Genomic DNA, 17,906 nt, shown 5'->3' on the forward strand with positions numbered 1-17,906 from the left:
ACTTTAGTTTATACACAACCGGCTGCTATACACCTTAAAATGGTTATAGGATACTATTCAGCTGTCTCATGTCTATTTTCATTGTTATATTTAGCAGCTTGAGTCCAAACCAGCAGGCTCATTCTGTCACCAAACTTTTACGTATTCTTTTCCTTCCTATCCGCTTTTCTCCCACCTAGTACCAAAATTCCTAAAAAGACGTCTTACCAATAAGAATGAGAAAGAGCAATAGAAAAGAATTAAAATAGAAGAAAATGTAGTACTCAAAATTTGTGAAATTGCTTCAGATTCTCTGCCTAAAACACGGTATATAAATGACAAGGAATGAGTGCAGCAGCATATTACATTTGAATATGAAATATGTCTTTCCCAGTTAAGGACACAATATTTATGGCATTTAGTATTTTATAGCCTTCATAGAAAATACAGGCACTTTTACCTCTCAAAGTCATCTTTTGTTGTAGGCTTTTGCTTGCTGTATTTTAAATTTCGTCACACGCCACGATCACCACACAAGCAATTCCCTATAGTCTATTCCATTGTAAATGGAATACAGCAAGAAAAAAAGAGTGTTGTGAAGTCTATTCTATTTTTAAATTTACACTCCTTCTGAGGTCTGGAGTTTTCCCAATAGTAAATTTCATAGTGGTAGGCAAAGCTGGTCAAGGTCATGGTTCCTAGTACCAATGACACATGGCTAATGCCCGAGGTTGTCGACATATTACCTGAGGAGGATGGGGCAGCAGTGTGTTGCAGTGAATGTCTTTAAGAAGGGAGGAAAGAAAACTGATTTACAACCTTTGTGTTTGTAGATAAGGGTCTTAGTGCTCTCACCATTAGTGAAGGTCAGTAGGAGTTTCTCTTCTTAATCCTATATCCTCATAAAACCCAGGCAGTATTCAGGCAAGGGAAGCACTCAGTCAAGATAGAGTTAAGTGTCAAAATCTGAGCTTTTTCTTTTTGTTGTTGTTGTGAATACAATTTTCGAAAAAAAAAATATGGCTTGTATATTTTTGCCTTTGAGCCATTAAAATTTATTGAGAAGCTCTGGTTTGAAGGCAAACCTCATTCTTTTACCTATTTTGCTTATGAATTTTCCAATTTAGCTTGTGAGCTGCAGTCAGATTTTGGAAAATTGAAGTGTACATGACAACTTACATTTCTGGCTTTTAAAAAATTATCTCTACATTATGTTTTAGACTCAGTGGTATATTCTGCACCTTAAAACCTTTTAACATCTTTGGGGCCCGTGTGTTGGCTCCGTTGGATGCACCTTCAAGAGATGCATCCCTTATGGGAACCGTTCATGTCACAGCTGCTCCACTTCTGATCCAATCCCTGTTTGTGGCCACTGTGGCAAGGCAGTAGAGGATGGTTCAATGCCTTGAGACCTTGAAGCTGGGTGGGAGACCTACAACACTCTCCAAGCAGTCCTGGCTTCAGGTTTTTTCAGCCAGGTGAAACAGTAGATGGGGAATCTCTGTCTCTACTGCTCTCTGTAAATCTGCCTTTCCAATAAAAATAAACAAGTTTTAACAGCTTGATTCATGCATAATTGGTATATCAACACCACATATGCTTAAGACATACAATTTTGATGAGTTTAAACATATGCATGCACTTCTGAAACCATTCAGAAGACTATATACATTTTCTTTTAGTTTATAATGGTTTGAAATGTCCTTTCTCTTTGAGGTTTTATTTACAATTATGTATGAAAGGATGAATCATCATAAAGGGGAGAGATTGATCGATTTTTCCATCCACTGGTTTGTTCCCAAATGATCAAGAGACAGGAATTAAATCTGAGTCTCCCACATGTGTGTCAGAACTGGGAGGTAGTGGGAGTGATTCAGATGGTACTTGATCCATGTGGCAGAGCTGAATTCAGTTTCAGGCTCCTAACTTCAACCCCAGTCCAACCCAATAGGCATTCGAAGTGTGAACCAGCAAATAGAAGGTGAATCTCCCTCTCCCCATCCCTTTACATCCTTTTCCCTCACTGTTTACCTCCCAAATAAGTAATTTTTGAAAAAAATATGGTATTGTTAAAAATTGGGTTTGGGGAAGAATGTGATTGCAAACTACTTATTTAGCAAAAAGAATTACTATCCAGAATATAACAGCAACTCAAAAAACACAACACCATAAAAAAAACTACCAGTCCAGTAAAGAAATGGGCAAAGGACCTGAACAGATAGTTTTCAAAAGAAGAAATGCAAGTGACAAACAGATATATGGGAAAAGTTCAATATCACTAGCCATCAGGGAAATTGAAATTAAGACAGTTATGAGGTATCGCCTCACCAGCATCAGAATGGTTATTACCAAAAAGAAAGCAACAACTGCTAGCAAAGTTGTGAAGACAGTAAAACTCTTCTACCCTGTTGGTGGTAAGGTAAATTAGTGTACAAACTGTGAGAAAGAGTATGGAGATTAAAAAAAGAACAGGGATGGAAGTGATGTATAAACCAGGTTATCTCAGTACTAGGGATATACCCAAAAGCCTCACTGTATTGGAGATACCCGTTATACCATAATTATAGCAGCATTTCACAATGGGCAAAATACTACATCAACCACTATGGCCATTATAAAACGAATGGATAAAGAATACATAGAAGATATACCCAACGAATACTATTTGGCAGATTTTTTTTGTTTTTAAATGAAGTCCTGTCACTTGAAGCAGAATGCGTGGAACTGCAGGACATGCTGGCTGAAATAAGGCACACATAGAAAGACAAATACTGTGCATTATCCCTAATATGTGGAAACTAAAATTACAAAAAAAAGCAAGCAAACAAAAAAACAACTTCAGTCTGAGCGTAGAATATCGATTACTGCATGCTGAACAAAGAACAGGGTATTCTGAGTGTGATCCATTAATGGTGACAAACATGCACGTGAGATGTAAAGGGGAAATGGAATAAGGGGAATAGGAATGCCGCCAACATACCATCATATAAGTTTTATTTTGTAAATTTAAAATGTGTAAAACATTGTGGGACCTTTTTGTATGAAAGATACGTGGTTTTACAAGGATTACTGTGCAAATTTACTACATATCAGGCTACCCACTTGGTTAATCTATTAAGCTGTTATAATGTCCTCTCATTAAATATTGAAGTTATTACTCCATTTATTTTTACCATTTAAGGCCATGATACTTGTTATTCCTATAGGTATCATATTTTTAATATTTTAAGATGAAGTGTGAAAGGTGAGATTACTGGCAAAAACAGAATAAGCACTTGTACGTCGATTGTATCTATTGCCAAATTATCGTAATGGAAAGTGATCCCAGAAGCAGTACACATGTGTATGTGCACATTTCATCAGTCTTTCCAGCTTTGCATTTCGTTTTATGTTAGCTCATTGTTATCACATTGTACCCTGCTGATTTCATACTCTGTTTTCTTTGTATATGTGAGTTTTTAACTTTTTTATATATATAAAATCATTGCATTATTTTTTCTTGTGTAAAATGCTTGCTCTCGCTCCTTTGTCCATTTCTCGATGGCTTAACCATCCAATGTTATCATTTTTGAAAAGGTAAATGTGATTTGGGTTAGCAATATAATTCTGTCTTTAGTTTTATTCTAATTTTAAATTAAGATATTTTTAAAGTATTATAATTCTTCAAAAAAGTTCATATCTAGCATGGCACCATAGTTCTTTTGTTGTTCATTGTTTTCTATATGCAAGTTTAGTTGAATGCCAGTAGATGGCACTAATTACATAAACAATTCAGTAGGTTAATGAAGAGGGAAACAAATGCATGTGGTTTTTTTCTAATGTTCCAATTTTGTTATATGTCAGACACTTGACAATTACATAAGACTTTACATTCACAGCTTTCCTGTGATAAAAGTATTAAGCCCAATTTGTTTCCAATGAATTATTATGAATCAAAATACATAATACTTGGTATTGCTTAAGATGTTACATTTGGCATATTTGATCATGAAAAATGAGTTTACTTAGGTTGTCATAATTAATGAAATAACATGGTACAGTAGAAGCAATTGTGTAGGCAAACTCTGCCTTTAGAGTTTAAAAGCACTTTATTTAAAGCATTTAAAGAAACTATGGACTTCAGAAAAAAAAACAGATATTAATTCTCTCTTCCATATACATTTCTAGCAATTGTCCAAAGATCTCCGCCAGTGGCAGATAAATGTAGATGTGGCTAATGACTTAGCACTGAAGCTTCTAAGAGATTATTCTGCAGATGATACCAGAAAAGTGCACATGACCACAGAGAACATCAATGCCTCCTGGGGAAGCATTCAGAAAAGGTAGGAACTATATTATTTCTACGACTATTCCTTACTGTACTGATGGAGTGGCAATGTTGGATGAACATTCATTTCAGATTTACCCAATCCTGCTAACCTGGGATTTGGGAAGATGCACAATGACAAATTTCAACTAAGCTTACAGATTTGGCTCAACCTCTTATTTTTGGTGGTGAAGGGCCTGAGGTATGGTCCAATTGATCTGTGCAGTTAAGGTGGTAACATAACCAAGACATTGGAAAAAAACAAAATATGTGGTTGTGTCTGGAATAGACATGTATCTTCTTTGAGAAATCTATCCAAAGAAATGTCTTTCCATCCTATCATGACACAATTTGCCCTATCTTTGACCTGACAAAAAAGTTACCATACATTTCATGGTGGAGTTATAGTTGTCCATGGTATAATCGTTGTACCTTACTGTATACATGCAAAGGAAAAATTTTTCCCAAGCAGAAAATTCCTGAAGGGCAATAAAACTCAAAATTTCATTTCCTATTATGTATCTATGGAAATTGAAAGCTCTAAGAGATACTATACTCTCAAACTAGGTTCAGTTTCCTTATTATCCATGCTGTGTATGACCCATAACTCTTTGTACTTTTCTTTCATTAGTACTTATTATAAGTAAAAACATGAATTATGTAACTAATGGCTTAACATTTGTCCTCCAAATTTTTGTAAACTTCCTGTGGGCAGAGACTGTATCTTTCTCATTTGATGTATTCCCCAGCTGATGCAGCGTGTAATTTGGGAGGTTGCTGGTAAATATTTGTTAAATGCTAACCTTCCCCTTTGAAAATGTAGCATTGCTTTGTCCATGCTGTGGCTCGATAAGGCTCATTAAGTATTTAGAGTTGTGTCAGAAAAGAGAAGTAAAAATAATACCTGTACAAGAGTGAAAAAGACTACAATGCAAAGTGAGTTCCAGAAATGACACCAACTACTGGGGATGTCAAAATAGTCTTTATTGATGAGAAAAGGCCACAACTGAGAGAGGAAATAGATTTTACAAAGAGAAAGTCTGAAATCTTAAGAGTAATGAGTTGTTGCCATATGGAAATTAAGAAACCACTTAATTCTTGAAACTGAACTACAGGTTAAAGACTGAAAACTCTTGAAATTGAACTACAGGTTAAAGACTGAAAACTGTGGTGAGACATGATTTAAGCTGGTGACCATGGAGAACAGTGCTGTTCGAGTTTTGAATTCTAGAAAGCAGGTTCAGATAACCATGACACAGAAGATTGAATACCTAAATCAAAAGTTGGAGAGTTCTGTTTGTGAACCTATCAAAAAAAAAAAAAATCCTGGTGGACAGATGTGGAACTTAATACAAATTTATACTTAGAGAAAAAGGAGAAAAAGTACTTATTGCCTTCTCTCAGGGACAAAGTTTGAGCTTTCTTCCCCAAATACAGCTCATGTATCTATTTAGTTAAACACATGTATATTTGGTTTGGGATTAGGTTTGGGAACTGTCATACATATGTTTGTTATTAGAAAGTGTCACAAAGTCCGTCAATAGATTTCAGTGGGAAACATTAACTTATCAAACAGAATCCTCTTTCCCTTTGAAAATGCAAACTAAGATCAGAGACTAGGACCAGCACTGTATCTCAGTGGATTCTCTGTCCTTGATGCTGCCATCCATAAAACACTGAATCCTTCTTACTACACTTGATCCGTAGACTATCAACAAATGAGAAGTATATAGCTCCTTTTGAAATGAGTAAACTTAGGAAATTAGAAGCTAACTTTGTTATTTAGTTGGCCAAGAAGAAAGTTCACTTCACCAAGCCACCTTTAATGTTGCTGGCAGGGTTCTTCCTTGTTCTTTTCTCACTAAACATGCTCTTTACACAAGTTCATCCACTTGCATAAACTCAGCTGTTAATGACCAACCAGTGTAGAATGGTCTCTTTGATTGTACATGTCTGTATATTACTGCTTTCTTTCCATTTTAATGTTCCACAAGAACTTCAAGTTGACTATGTCCAAAGCTCATGTCATGTTTGCTCTCTTCTAATCTCCCTGTTGAAATGCAACTGATTTCTCCTCATATGCTCGCTATCTGCTGAATAGGACCATACCTCATAAAGTTGTTCAATCTAGAAAACAGCCATGCTTGACTTTTTTTTTCTACAACTCATACAGCTAAACTATCACAACATCATTGATTCCCTAAAATGGATTACAAATCTAGTCACTTCTCTTTACCCCTGTTCTTTACCATGCCTTGCCTGAATTCTCTAATTGGTTTCCCTTTTTAGACTTTTCTACACTGCACTCGTTCTCTAAATAGATTTTAGAAATATCATCCTGAATATAGTGTATGCACGTATTCCAATAGCACACCTCCTCCCATTTGTAAAGCTGTTAATAGCTTATCCATTGCTTTTTTAAAGGCAATGTATTCTTTCAGTGGCTCTATGGTATTGCTTGATTTTGGCTTGTCCTTGGGACTCCAGGCTGATTTCCTGTTCTTCCTGAATCCACTACTTCAGTTCTCTCACAGGCAATAAAATCACGTTGAGATATTTTCATTTCTCTTTACCTTCATTCTGACTTCTGTTGTCTGCTGACCTGGTGCATAAAATTCCCTCCTCTTTTCTTTCTTTGAGTCATTATTCAGATCTCAGTGTAAATGCCAGTTCCTCCAGGAAGACTTCTCTGTCAAACTCCAGAATTCACACTTGTTTGGTCTTCTAATATAGTGCTTATCTCAGTACACTGTACCCAAGTATTGACCGACCTTGATTTTCTTCAAGAATGTAAATTGTGTAAGGGCACGCACATTGTGGCTTGCCCACAAATTGTACTGCTGAGCCCTTAGATTGAAATGTACTATAAGCTTTTATGATTAACTAGGCAAGTGAAAGAATTAAGTATGTTTGTCCTGGTATGTCAATGATCGAACATAGAAAGGAAAAAACAGTATGCATTGGGATTGGCTTTCACTTTGAAGTAATAAAAACTACCGTAGCTTTTCAAACAAAGGTGTATTTGTCTCACACAATGAGAAGTTCACAGATGTGCAGTGGCCAAGCAATGTCATCCCTGAAATTTACGCATTCCTCTTGGCATTTCCCTCAGAATTTACATTCCAGCAGGAAGAAGAAGGAGAGAAACAATGCTTTTATTAAGAAAGCAATGGTTTCCTCAGGAATCTGAGAGCCAGAACTTCATAATGTGGTCATCTCTGCTGCCTAAGAATTGAGGTTGAGCCAACCAGTAAAAATGTCTCCCACAAAGGAAGTGAACAGAATTAAATAGAAATCTAATATACAGTAGCCTCAGCTATGTGAAGCTCCCTAAATAAATACCTGTCAGAAAACTGAATGGTGGAATGAATTTATAGCAACCATGGTCTATTTGGGCTTGCTAGCGCTTCTGCCCAGAGAGGACATAGGAAAACTGGACTCTATTGGCTAATGGTATTTTTCATTAACATCCGCATTCTATGTATGCTTTTCATGTCTACTGTTTACACCTAGCCAAATCCGACTTCATCTCTGCTTCTTTTACTCTCCGTTCTTATAAAGAACAAGAGGACTCTATGTAATCTTTCATGTTTTGATCTGTTTGTGTAATACCTTGACCAGCAATAGTCTCTGCTATTTGAATTTAGATGAACTGTAATTTAAGTTAAAAAAATAAATTCACTTGCTCCTGTCTTATTAGCCATCTTTGAAGTGTTAATGAGCCATGTGAAAATAGTGAGTACCCAGTTCGATAGTATAAAGTGAAACATTTTTATCATCACAGAAGTTTTTATTGTTAGTCCTGCTTTGGGTTACCTTTATGTTTGCCTAAACAGTTAGGATTCATTTATAATCATTATGTTCTGTTTTACTTTTGAAGATATTGCCACATTTTGTAACTAAAAATTGTTTTCTTTATGCAGTGGTTCATATTATTGCATTTTCTTGGTCTTACTCTCATTCTTGCACTTACTCATTTTTTAGTATTGGTGTTTAAAAATTCAAAACTGTGGTGATGGCAAGATGGTACCTTTAATTTTGTTGCCATTCCTATAAAATCATCTTTGAATGACATGATCAATAATATTGACATTTGAATTTTTGGGAAAAAGAGACATATTTCTGAAAATATTCTGACACTGACTTTTTAAACAGGAGAGATTATGGAAACCATGTTGATTTCAACATTTCTCAGAGTTCACACGACATACTGTTAGATTACTGAGCACTAATTATTGACTGCACTGAAACTTCCAATATATAGATAAATCTATCCACTTTTTATATGTGTGGAAGCCTATTTAAAGCAGTAACATTTTCAATTTAGGTTTTAATGTTTGAGTGTTAAATAAGATACAAAAATGAAACTTAAAGAAACTTTAGTGCCACACCTGGGCAAGATACAGCTTCAAGATACAGTTAGTAAAAAAGGAACTGGTGTCGTATTCTGTTAGTACTTCATTTATTAATAGATTGATGAGCCTCATTTTCCACCCTTGCTGTTGCTCAGAACTTTAAAAAATTTCTATTTTCAAATTCAAGACCAATATAGACATTTGTGCTTAAGAGGACTTAATCTATTCATGCAGATGATGCTTGTCAAATTCTGCAACTTAGAATAAGATCAGAATATAAATCATCACTTTGACCTATGTAAAAAAAAAAAAGATTTGTTCTTTATCATGTTATTGGAGAGTCCATGTTAGCATATAAAGTCCAGAAGTAGGTGCCTCTGCAAGTTCATTTCTCTCTCATCAGTCTCTGAGAATAGATACGAATTTGTGAATAAGATAATATTAGATGTGATATCACAAATTATTGTGAGAAGGCTCTAAGGATTCGATTTCAAGGATTGCCATCTGGCTGATGACTTTATGATGACACTATCAGGATATTTCATTTCCCTGTTTCTATTCCAGGGTCACTCTTTAAACAAGAATTGAACATTAACTCTGAATTGTCTGTCTAGCTATATGAGAGCTTCCACTAGTACCAACCAGCCAGGTGCAGGCTCATCAAGCAGAAGGAATGGTGGTGTCATCAGAGGGTTGAACATGACAGGAAATTAGTTTCCTAAGCTCCTAGATACCAGAAAAATCATCCTAAGCCTATGAAATATTAGGCATGCCTATAATTATATATATTCATGCATGTTTATACTTCAGCATGCAAATACATGTAAATGCACATTTTCTTAAAATACTGTCTCAAAATCCATTTCTCTTTCCTAATAATTTAATGGACACTGGTACTAGTTAATAACCTATAAAATATCATTGCTTATATTCTCTTGGTAAACTAGACAGTGCTTGTAAGTCAATGCTTGCTTCTCTATACATTGATCCTTTCTCCTCTTCTAAGAAACAAGGAGGAAACAGCATTGAGCCATAGGATGTGACAGCTAGAATAATTAGAGCAGCTGCACACTGGATTCTTCCTGATTCTTATACTTCCCTTTCAACTAATCTTCATATTCAAATCTCTCTCATCCTGAAAGAATTTTCCAGAATATCACCTCTTCCCTCTAGCTATTTGATTTCCCCTTATCATCTGATATATTGAAGCAGTAATTGATACCATTGTTACCTATTCTTCAGTTCCTCATTGTATTTTGGTTCAGTCCAAATTTATTTTCCTAGCACCACTGCTTTGTGGTGTGTGTGTGTGTGTGTGTGTGTGTGTGTCTTATATCAAATGAAGATAAGTGCAATGTGGAACTCTAAAGAGGAAACAGTAGAATATGTGGAGAGGTGGTATGTGGAAGTGAAGAGCTACCATTTAAAACTCATGGTAAAGAAAATTTTCCCTGAAAAAGGTGACATTTAAGCGAAGTTTAAGTTCCCTGGGGATATGAATCATAAGGATATTTGAACACCAACTATTCCAGGAATGCCCTATTAAATGGCACTGTGGCAACAGTACACTTGGTATATTGGAAGAAACCTAAGGATATCAATGTGACAGGAATGGATCAAGTAAGCAAGAATGTAGTGGATAATGAATTCATGGAGATTATAAATCTGATTTTGCTAGGCCTTTTAGCCTCCTCTTGAGATTTTAGCTTTTATGCTAAATTAGTGGTAGTTATTTGGAGACGAAAAGTGCCATATTTTGACTTATTTCATTCCTCTGTTTTAATATAATAAAGAGACGTAATAAAATGATTAGAAACCCTGTTGTGATAGTTCAGTCAAGAGGTGACTGTATCTGGAATCAGAAGGAGAGGTGAATGTGTTTGAGAAGTGGTTATATTATACTATTATTGATGAATGGAACCCAAAACGTTTTATAGTGAGTTGAATTATAGTGGTGAGAAAGACAGGAGTCAATAAGAACTCCAGTATTTTAGTCTGAGCAGCTAGAAGTTATCAGGAGAAAGATGTGGCCACATTGCATTTGAATCGAGGTATGAAGTAAATATTTCAATATACATATGCTCAATATTGGAAAATGGCTCAGCATGATTGCTCAATAAGAATTTGAAATTTGTCATAGTACTCAGTGTAGTCTTTCTCCTGTATACAGTCTTGAGTATTGGTATTCCACTTTGAATTTTCTTTATTCTCTACAGATTACAGATAGCTTTGTCTGTTGATTTCACTAACATTAATACTCCTAAGTTCTTTCCTCCATATATTAACTTCCTCCTGATCTCCATTACTCTGCTTTCAGCAAGGCATTTCATCTCCTGTATCAGAGTTCATGCCCAATGTTTCTGTGTGTTACAGCATCACTGAACCTCCACGTTCACCTCCACATTCATTTGACCTTCACACTGGCCCAAGAATTCTTGTCCTTAAAAATAATTGTTCTTGCTTCTCTTCGCTTTCAATGCTTTCTTCCTCTTCAGACCTCAAAGATGATATTTACACATGTGATATATTCCCGAAAACATACTTCAATTTTTTTTTTCTGGAAGGAAAAATAAATAAGAGAAGCTTGGTGTTTTCTTTTCTTTTTTTTTTCTCCAAGGGAAGAAAACAAATAGCCACTGTAAGGAAAACAAATAACCAGTGAAAATTGTTTGTTTGTTTGACTACTTGGGAACAGACATGAAACTTGATAAGAGAATCTTACATTCTGTATTTCAGATGAATCCCTTTCTGAACACATTTTTGAAATTTCTAGTCTTGAATTACCTAGGAGACTACTTTATGATCATCGTCAAACTATTATATTATTTTATAGCAATACTTTGTTTCTGATCAATAATAATTTTCAACAGTTGTTTGTGTGTAGAATGAAATAATTACTCAGATGTTGGGCAAGGCATGGTTTTGGACAGTTTCCAAAATTTTAGCACAGGAAGATTTACTTCCTTGAAGCTATGTTAAAAAAAAATGTAATTGGATGCAAGCAGGATGTTTATTTTACAATCTCTTATTAAGTTGGAAACTGCTCATAATGTATTTGTATCATGTTTTATGTATGAATATTAGAGCTACAAATAAATTATCCTAACGCCACCAATTCAATGTTTTCATTTTAGAGAAGCCTATTTTCAATCCCTCTTATGCAAAATGTCATCCAGTCCGTTTTTAAAAAAGAATCAACTTCTTTGGGTAGACTTTTTTTGGCAGTGTGAGGCAGTTTCCTTTGCCCCTTTAGGAGATGATGTATGGATAGCTACAAGACACTCCCATTTTTATACTGCAAAGAACCAAGCTTCTAGGCTTTGAGAATAAGCCTGATGCCCAAGAGTTTTATCATACCACAATAGGATAATATAATAACTGCTATGTGAAACCATGGGGCACTGGGCCAACAAGTGTCGTGATCCATATGGGTCTGAAATGTTCATATTGATAACTGCTTCATTTTATGTTACCTCTTTTAGAGTAATTAGCTTGCAGGGATTACACACAAAACGAGACATTTGGAACCATGTCATTGGTGATTTACTGGTGTGGAAAATTACCTGGTGATGTAGCCAAGTAGCCATTTTCCTGCTAGCACAGTCTGATAGTTCTGAACTGGGTTGTACCAACACACATAATACATAATTCCAAATGCTCCTAACTATAGTTTACTCGTGGAATATCCATAGCTTTTCTTCTTTTGTAAATTTATTATTATTGCAGTAAAATTAAATGAAAAAAATTTATCCTTACATAGTTTAATTGTACTGTAGTTAGCAAGAGAATCTGTTATATTGCTTTCAGTTACATTTTGGTATTTTTTGTATCTGGCTAATTCTCAAAAACATGTCTTTAAAATAATATGTAAAATATAAGAATTAGCTACACCAGATTTTTAGAAATTTGAATTCCTTTAGTAAGGAGAGATCATTATTTGCCTTATTCTTTAAAAATTTGTTGATTGGTTTATTTGAAAGAGACACAGAGAGGGAGAGACATATAGAGATCTTTCATTGTCTGGCTTAATCCCCAGTTGTTCACAATGGCTAGGACTGAGCCAGGACAAAGTCAGCAGTTTCAAATGGGTCTCACTAGGGTGGCAGGGCCACAGATACTTGGACTATGTTTTACTGCTTTTCTTAAACCATAGCAGGAAGTAGGGTTATTATTGGAGCAACCAGAACTTGAGCTGCTGCTTGTGTATCACACGTGATGTTGGTGTCACACGTGATGCCTTTACCCACTATGCTTCAGCACCCTCACTTGATTTCATTTTTAACTGTACAATTCCAGCAGTCTTATGGCTTGGGAATCTTTTAGCTTTATTTAGTGATGTAGTAGGGATTGTCTGTCTTTCCATAAGTTATTTTTCCAAATGAATCCCTCATATTATAGACTATAGAGGACAAGAAGGTATTAGTAGACTTTCTGAAATTCATTTCTTTCCCAATCATCTCTCCCTCAAGGATGCTGTCTAAGCAACTGTGCATGGTGCTCAGTGGTAGACTCTGTGTGTGTGTGTGTGTGTGTGTGTGTGTGTGTGTGTGTGTGTGTGTGTCTTGCAACCCTCTGTCATGAATAGAGAAGCCTGATTCCCTCCCTGACTAACTGAAGTAAGTAGCCTAGCTCAGGTATTGTCTCATATAGAGCATTCTCAGATACTTGAGACTCATATAATCTCAGCTCCTGACAACAAGTACCAAGTGTCCAAATCCTCAGGCATTATCCCATGTTTCTGTGGCATTTCTGAACCACAGAGCTCCGTACTCTGCTTCCGAGCCCAGAGTGTGCTTTTTGACTTTTCTATTTTGACATTTTTTAAAAACTCGATCATTGTCCTATATTTGCAGATTGCTTCTAACTTCATCCCCCCCCCAACACTGGTATAAAGTGACACTTTTTGTTTAAAAATTTCCAGAATTTAGATAAAGAATCATCTTTAACACACTGAGCATTTCCTTTCATTGTATTTTAAAATATACCAAGCCTAGATTTATTTTGCCTCCCATTTATTAGGAGTTGAAAGCAATTTCAGATATATACATTTTTATTTTTTATTTTCAATATCCCTACCTTGATAAGGAAAAAAAGCCACTGGTTTATTTGAGAGGCAAAGGGAGAGGAAGAGGCAGAGACCTGCCATCCTTTAGTTTACTCTCAGAATTCCCGGTCACACCTGAGGGCCATCCCCACTGCTGCTCAGGATCTGTGGTGTAAGGAACCGGAAGTCAGGAGACAAGCCTAGCCTACATGTCAAACTGAGGCCCATGTATATGGGCTGTGAGCATTTTAGCCAGTGTCCTAATTGCAAGCCTAAATGCTCACCTGTACAACATTATTTTTATTTGTAAGAAATTGTGTTAGTATTACCTTTTTAAGGAAAAACACTAGGGAAATAATAACTCGAGGTACATAGTGACTTCCTCAGTAGCCGGAAACTAAAAATAATACTTTCATGTCTATCATCAGTATTCACCAAAGAGATGAAAACTATTTAATTTAACTGGGAATTGAATTCCCCATTCAAAGCCGTGCTGTGTATTTTAGATATTTTCTAATATTCAGCTTTACCCATCGCTTCATCAAATCTTTAATTAGAATACTCACTACCTCACTCTGTCCTGTCCATGTTTTCATTCAACAGTGCTAATACCATCAGTAAGATGAACTCAACTCAAACGTCTTTAGTGATTATAACCTTCATTGCTTTGGACTCATAATAAGTCATAATTTTCTTGAGGGACTGTGTTATTCTTCAATATTGGTATTTCAGATTTACCTAGTGAAACAGAGTTAGCTTTTCAACTTCAATTTTGTCACAATCTATTTTGAAAAACCTTTAAATGAAGCAAATTCCCCATAAGATGATCAACTACAATTTTTTATCCTAAAACAAGTGAAAAATAATCATGAATTCATAAGGATCATTTTTATACTTATTTTTATTATAAGACATGATTAATTAATACATAAGTAATATTTGCTTTCCTAATAAAGTAGAAATACCATTTTATTTATGCAGTGCTGGTGCTCCAACTTGAATATGCAGCTTTGAAACTTGTGCTATTTAATGGGCACATACCAACTTAGAATAGGATTTCTAGCAACTTCTCACATTAATATAATCTCAGCTTTCCCTATCCAATATGTTTTTCTGCGTAGCATAGAGGAAGGAAAAGATAACATTCTTATCAAATTTTCCTAGCTCTGCCTGACTATTACAGCAATCATTGGAGTGAATTACTGGATGCAAGATTCTCTCTCTCACTCTCTCTCTCTAATTCTTTCAAATACATAAGCCTGTTTTTTTTTAAAGATTTATTTTTTATTATTTTTATTGGAAAGGCGGATATACAGAGAGGCGAGACAGAGAGGAAGATCTTCCGTCCAATGATTCACTCCTCAAGTGAGTGCAACGGCCAATGCTATGCTGGTCCGAAGCCAGGATCCAGAAACTTCTTCCAGGTCTCCCATGCGGGTGCAGGGTCCCAAAGCTTTGGGCGACCTGGACTGCTTTCCCAGGCCACAGGCAGAGAGCTGGAAGGGAAGCGGGGCTGCAGGGATTAGAACCAGCGCCCATATGGGATCCCGTGCGTGCAAGGCGAGGACCTTAACCACTGTGCCATCGCGCCGTGCCCATAAACCTGTTTAAAAATAGATTAGCTGGTACCTTGACAATCAAATGCTATGACCTTTTCAAGCATTTGTTGGACACATGGGTCATGTGCCACATCCTTATCCTCTTGATTCCTCTATCTAAATGAAATATTTCCAGAATTAGTTCCACTGTATTTTAACAAATGTTAACGCAAGAAGGAATTCTATGGTTATAAAGATTATTTAGGGAATATTAGATTAAGTTAAATTAAACAAATGTCTCTGCTATAGGACTTCACACTACCCTTTATTGTAAATGTAGGCATTGTGAATCAGAAAAGTATGTATTTGAGGATAACTTGGAGAAAGAGGTTATCTATTTAGTTTGTATCCTTTCTAAAACTTTGGCCATAGAACCAATTTCTCAAGAAGAATATAACATGACACTATAACATCTGCTCTAATACTGTGCATGAAGCATGCATGCAGTAATATTTGTAAGATATATTGTGTAGCTTTCTAAACAGATTACTAGATAGAGGTCATCTGATTGGGGATTACCTGAATAATACTCTCACATATCAATGTAAGACTCACAATCAACTCTTCATTCGTGCCTAAAAATTTGTCATACTAACCAAAGAGACATTTACTATTTGGCCTTGACTCTGCTCAGACATACATTATTATTCCTTCAAAACTACTATTTTCACGTCAGAACCAGGTACCATTTTGGGATTGACAGATGAGAAGAAGCGAGGGAGAGAAAAAATGGAGGAAGGAAGAGAGGTGGAAGGTGGAATTTAGGGAGACAGAAGAGAATAAGGGATGGAATTATAGAAGGATAAGGGGAAATGAGAAAAGGAGAAAGAAATTGATTCTTTGCCATAGCATCTTTGAACCCTATTGATTCTTTCTCTGGGGCTTCACATAAGGAGATGGAGGGAAATTTTTTTTTTAGAAACCACAGACCTAATCTGTGTATATAAAAAAAAAGCTTTTGTGAAAAAACCTACACTTAACCAAAGTCTCCATTTTAGCAGAGAGTAATAAACAGTAGAGGCAATGGGGAACAGAGTGTATTATAATCGCTGGGAATCAGCTTATTCTTTTTTTTTTTTCAGCTGAAACAAACTCTATTACCCCTCGTTGATACTCTATCCCTATCAAAATTTTAATAGCATAGGACTACCTTATAGTTTGGGGATTTTTTCCCCGTGGAAAGCATGTAATTCACACCCTGCTAATGATTACTTTCAGCCTAATTGTTAGGTTGTTGCTGGTGATAGGAAAACTTATCTTGGCAGGTAGACCATTCCAAAAACCCTGCCAAGCACTCTATATGTGTGAATAAGCCTCAAAATAATTCCCCTGTAGAGTGATCCTGGCCAGTCCTTCTAACTGGGCAGTCATTCCTGATGCACAGGCCCCATCTACTGTGAAAAAAGGCCAAGATTCTTCAGTAAACCAGTTTGATGAACCAGCTTGAAATGTATAGCTCTAAAAGGACGTTTACAGGTTCCTGGGAAACTAGTAGTTTGGGATTCATTCTTCAGTATAAGTCCTTAATTAACAGAGTAGAATAGTTTCCTGAGGCTGGGGTTGCTTTCTGGGAGCATTTCCTGCTTATCAAATGACTAGCACACTCATAGACCGCTTCTCTGTTTGCTAGTCTACATTGCGAGTGAGCATGAACATAATCCATTCCAATGAGAAATCAATGTAATCCTTGAATCCCTGTCACCAATTTCAAGATCAACATACTCATAACTTAGATAAAGATTTTAAGGGCCAGATCATTGGTGACTTATCAATGCTCAAAGCATCACCTCCTGTTTATCCTGACATAGAGATTTTGGTATTTCTTCTCAATTGTTCTCCTGTGCTTTGGGTTCTTTGTATTTCTTCTTATTATTCTTTGTATTGTAGCATCGTTTGTATAATGGCAGATTGTCTAATTCTTAGGAATTTTCTCATATATGGTGTCATGATACTTTTTAGTGATTCAGATAGTTCTATCTGCCTTTTTCTACCTTGCCAGAATATTAATCTGTGTATGCAGATGTCCTGGAAAATATTTGTTATTGTATTGTTCTTTCCATCTTCTTTATTGGTATTCCATAGTTTTGCCAAATTATGCTTTTGAAAATGGATTACCAGGTAGAGATTTACTGGCATAATTTTGAAAATGCAAGTTGAATTCAAACAGCATCATTTACATGTACACTAGTGTGATCACTTTGTTGTGAAAGTATTTAAGTTGGAAAAACTAATGTTGTAATATTCTGTTATTTTCTAATTAAGGAAAACATGATTAGGTGGGAGAAATTCTGATGTTCACATTTTAAAGTCAGAAATAAAATATTTGTGCATATCAAAATACCCCATTTTCACAGTATGAAAAACCACTACTTTACCTATTAGCATGACATTTTTCCTCTAAAATTTCAAAACTGTTAACAATTAATGTATTATGAAACTTACTCCTAAAAATCTCATATAATAGTACAAATGTAGTAAATAAGAAAAGCAGCAAATAAGAGAAAATGCTGAATTATTTTCCTTGTGCCAAGTATTCAGGAAAGTACATGAGTAGCGTGCTCAGTGATCTCTACAAGGAATGAGGAACAATGAAAATCTGACCATGTTTTTGGTAAAGCAGGGGC

The 17,906-nt window shown here is 35.7% G+C and overlaps 1 protein-coding gene across 4 annotated transcripts in view; it reads left to right on the forward strand.

Annotated features, from left to right (window-relative positions):
• DMD (dystrophin) overlaps positions 1–17,906 on the forward strand; it is a 1,921,612-nt gene that overhangs the window by 1,420,767 nt on the left and 482,939 nt on the right. For all 4 annotated transcript variants that reach the window (XM_041000021.1, XM_041000029.1, XM_041000033.1 and 1 more), the window contains one exon: positions 4,147–4,301. In XM_041000021.1, the coding sequence (XP_040855955.1) occupies positions 4,147–4,301 (155 nt within the window). The remainder of the gene's footprint in view (positions 1–4,146; positions 4,302–17,906) is intronic.

This window comes from Ochotona curzoniae, unplaced genomic scaffold (genome assembly GCF_017591425.1).
Source record: "Ochotona curzoniae isolate NIBS_2020 unplaced genomic scaffold, NIBS_Ocur_1.0 contig_1274, whole genome shotgun sequence".
Lineage (NCBI taxonomy): Eukaryota > Metazoa > Chordata > Mammalia > Lagomorpha > Ochotonidae > Ochotona > Ochotona curzoniae.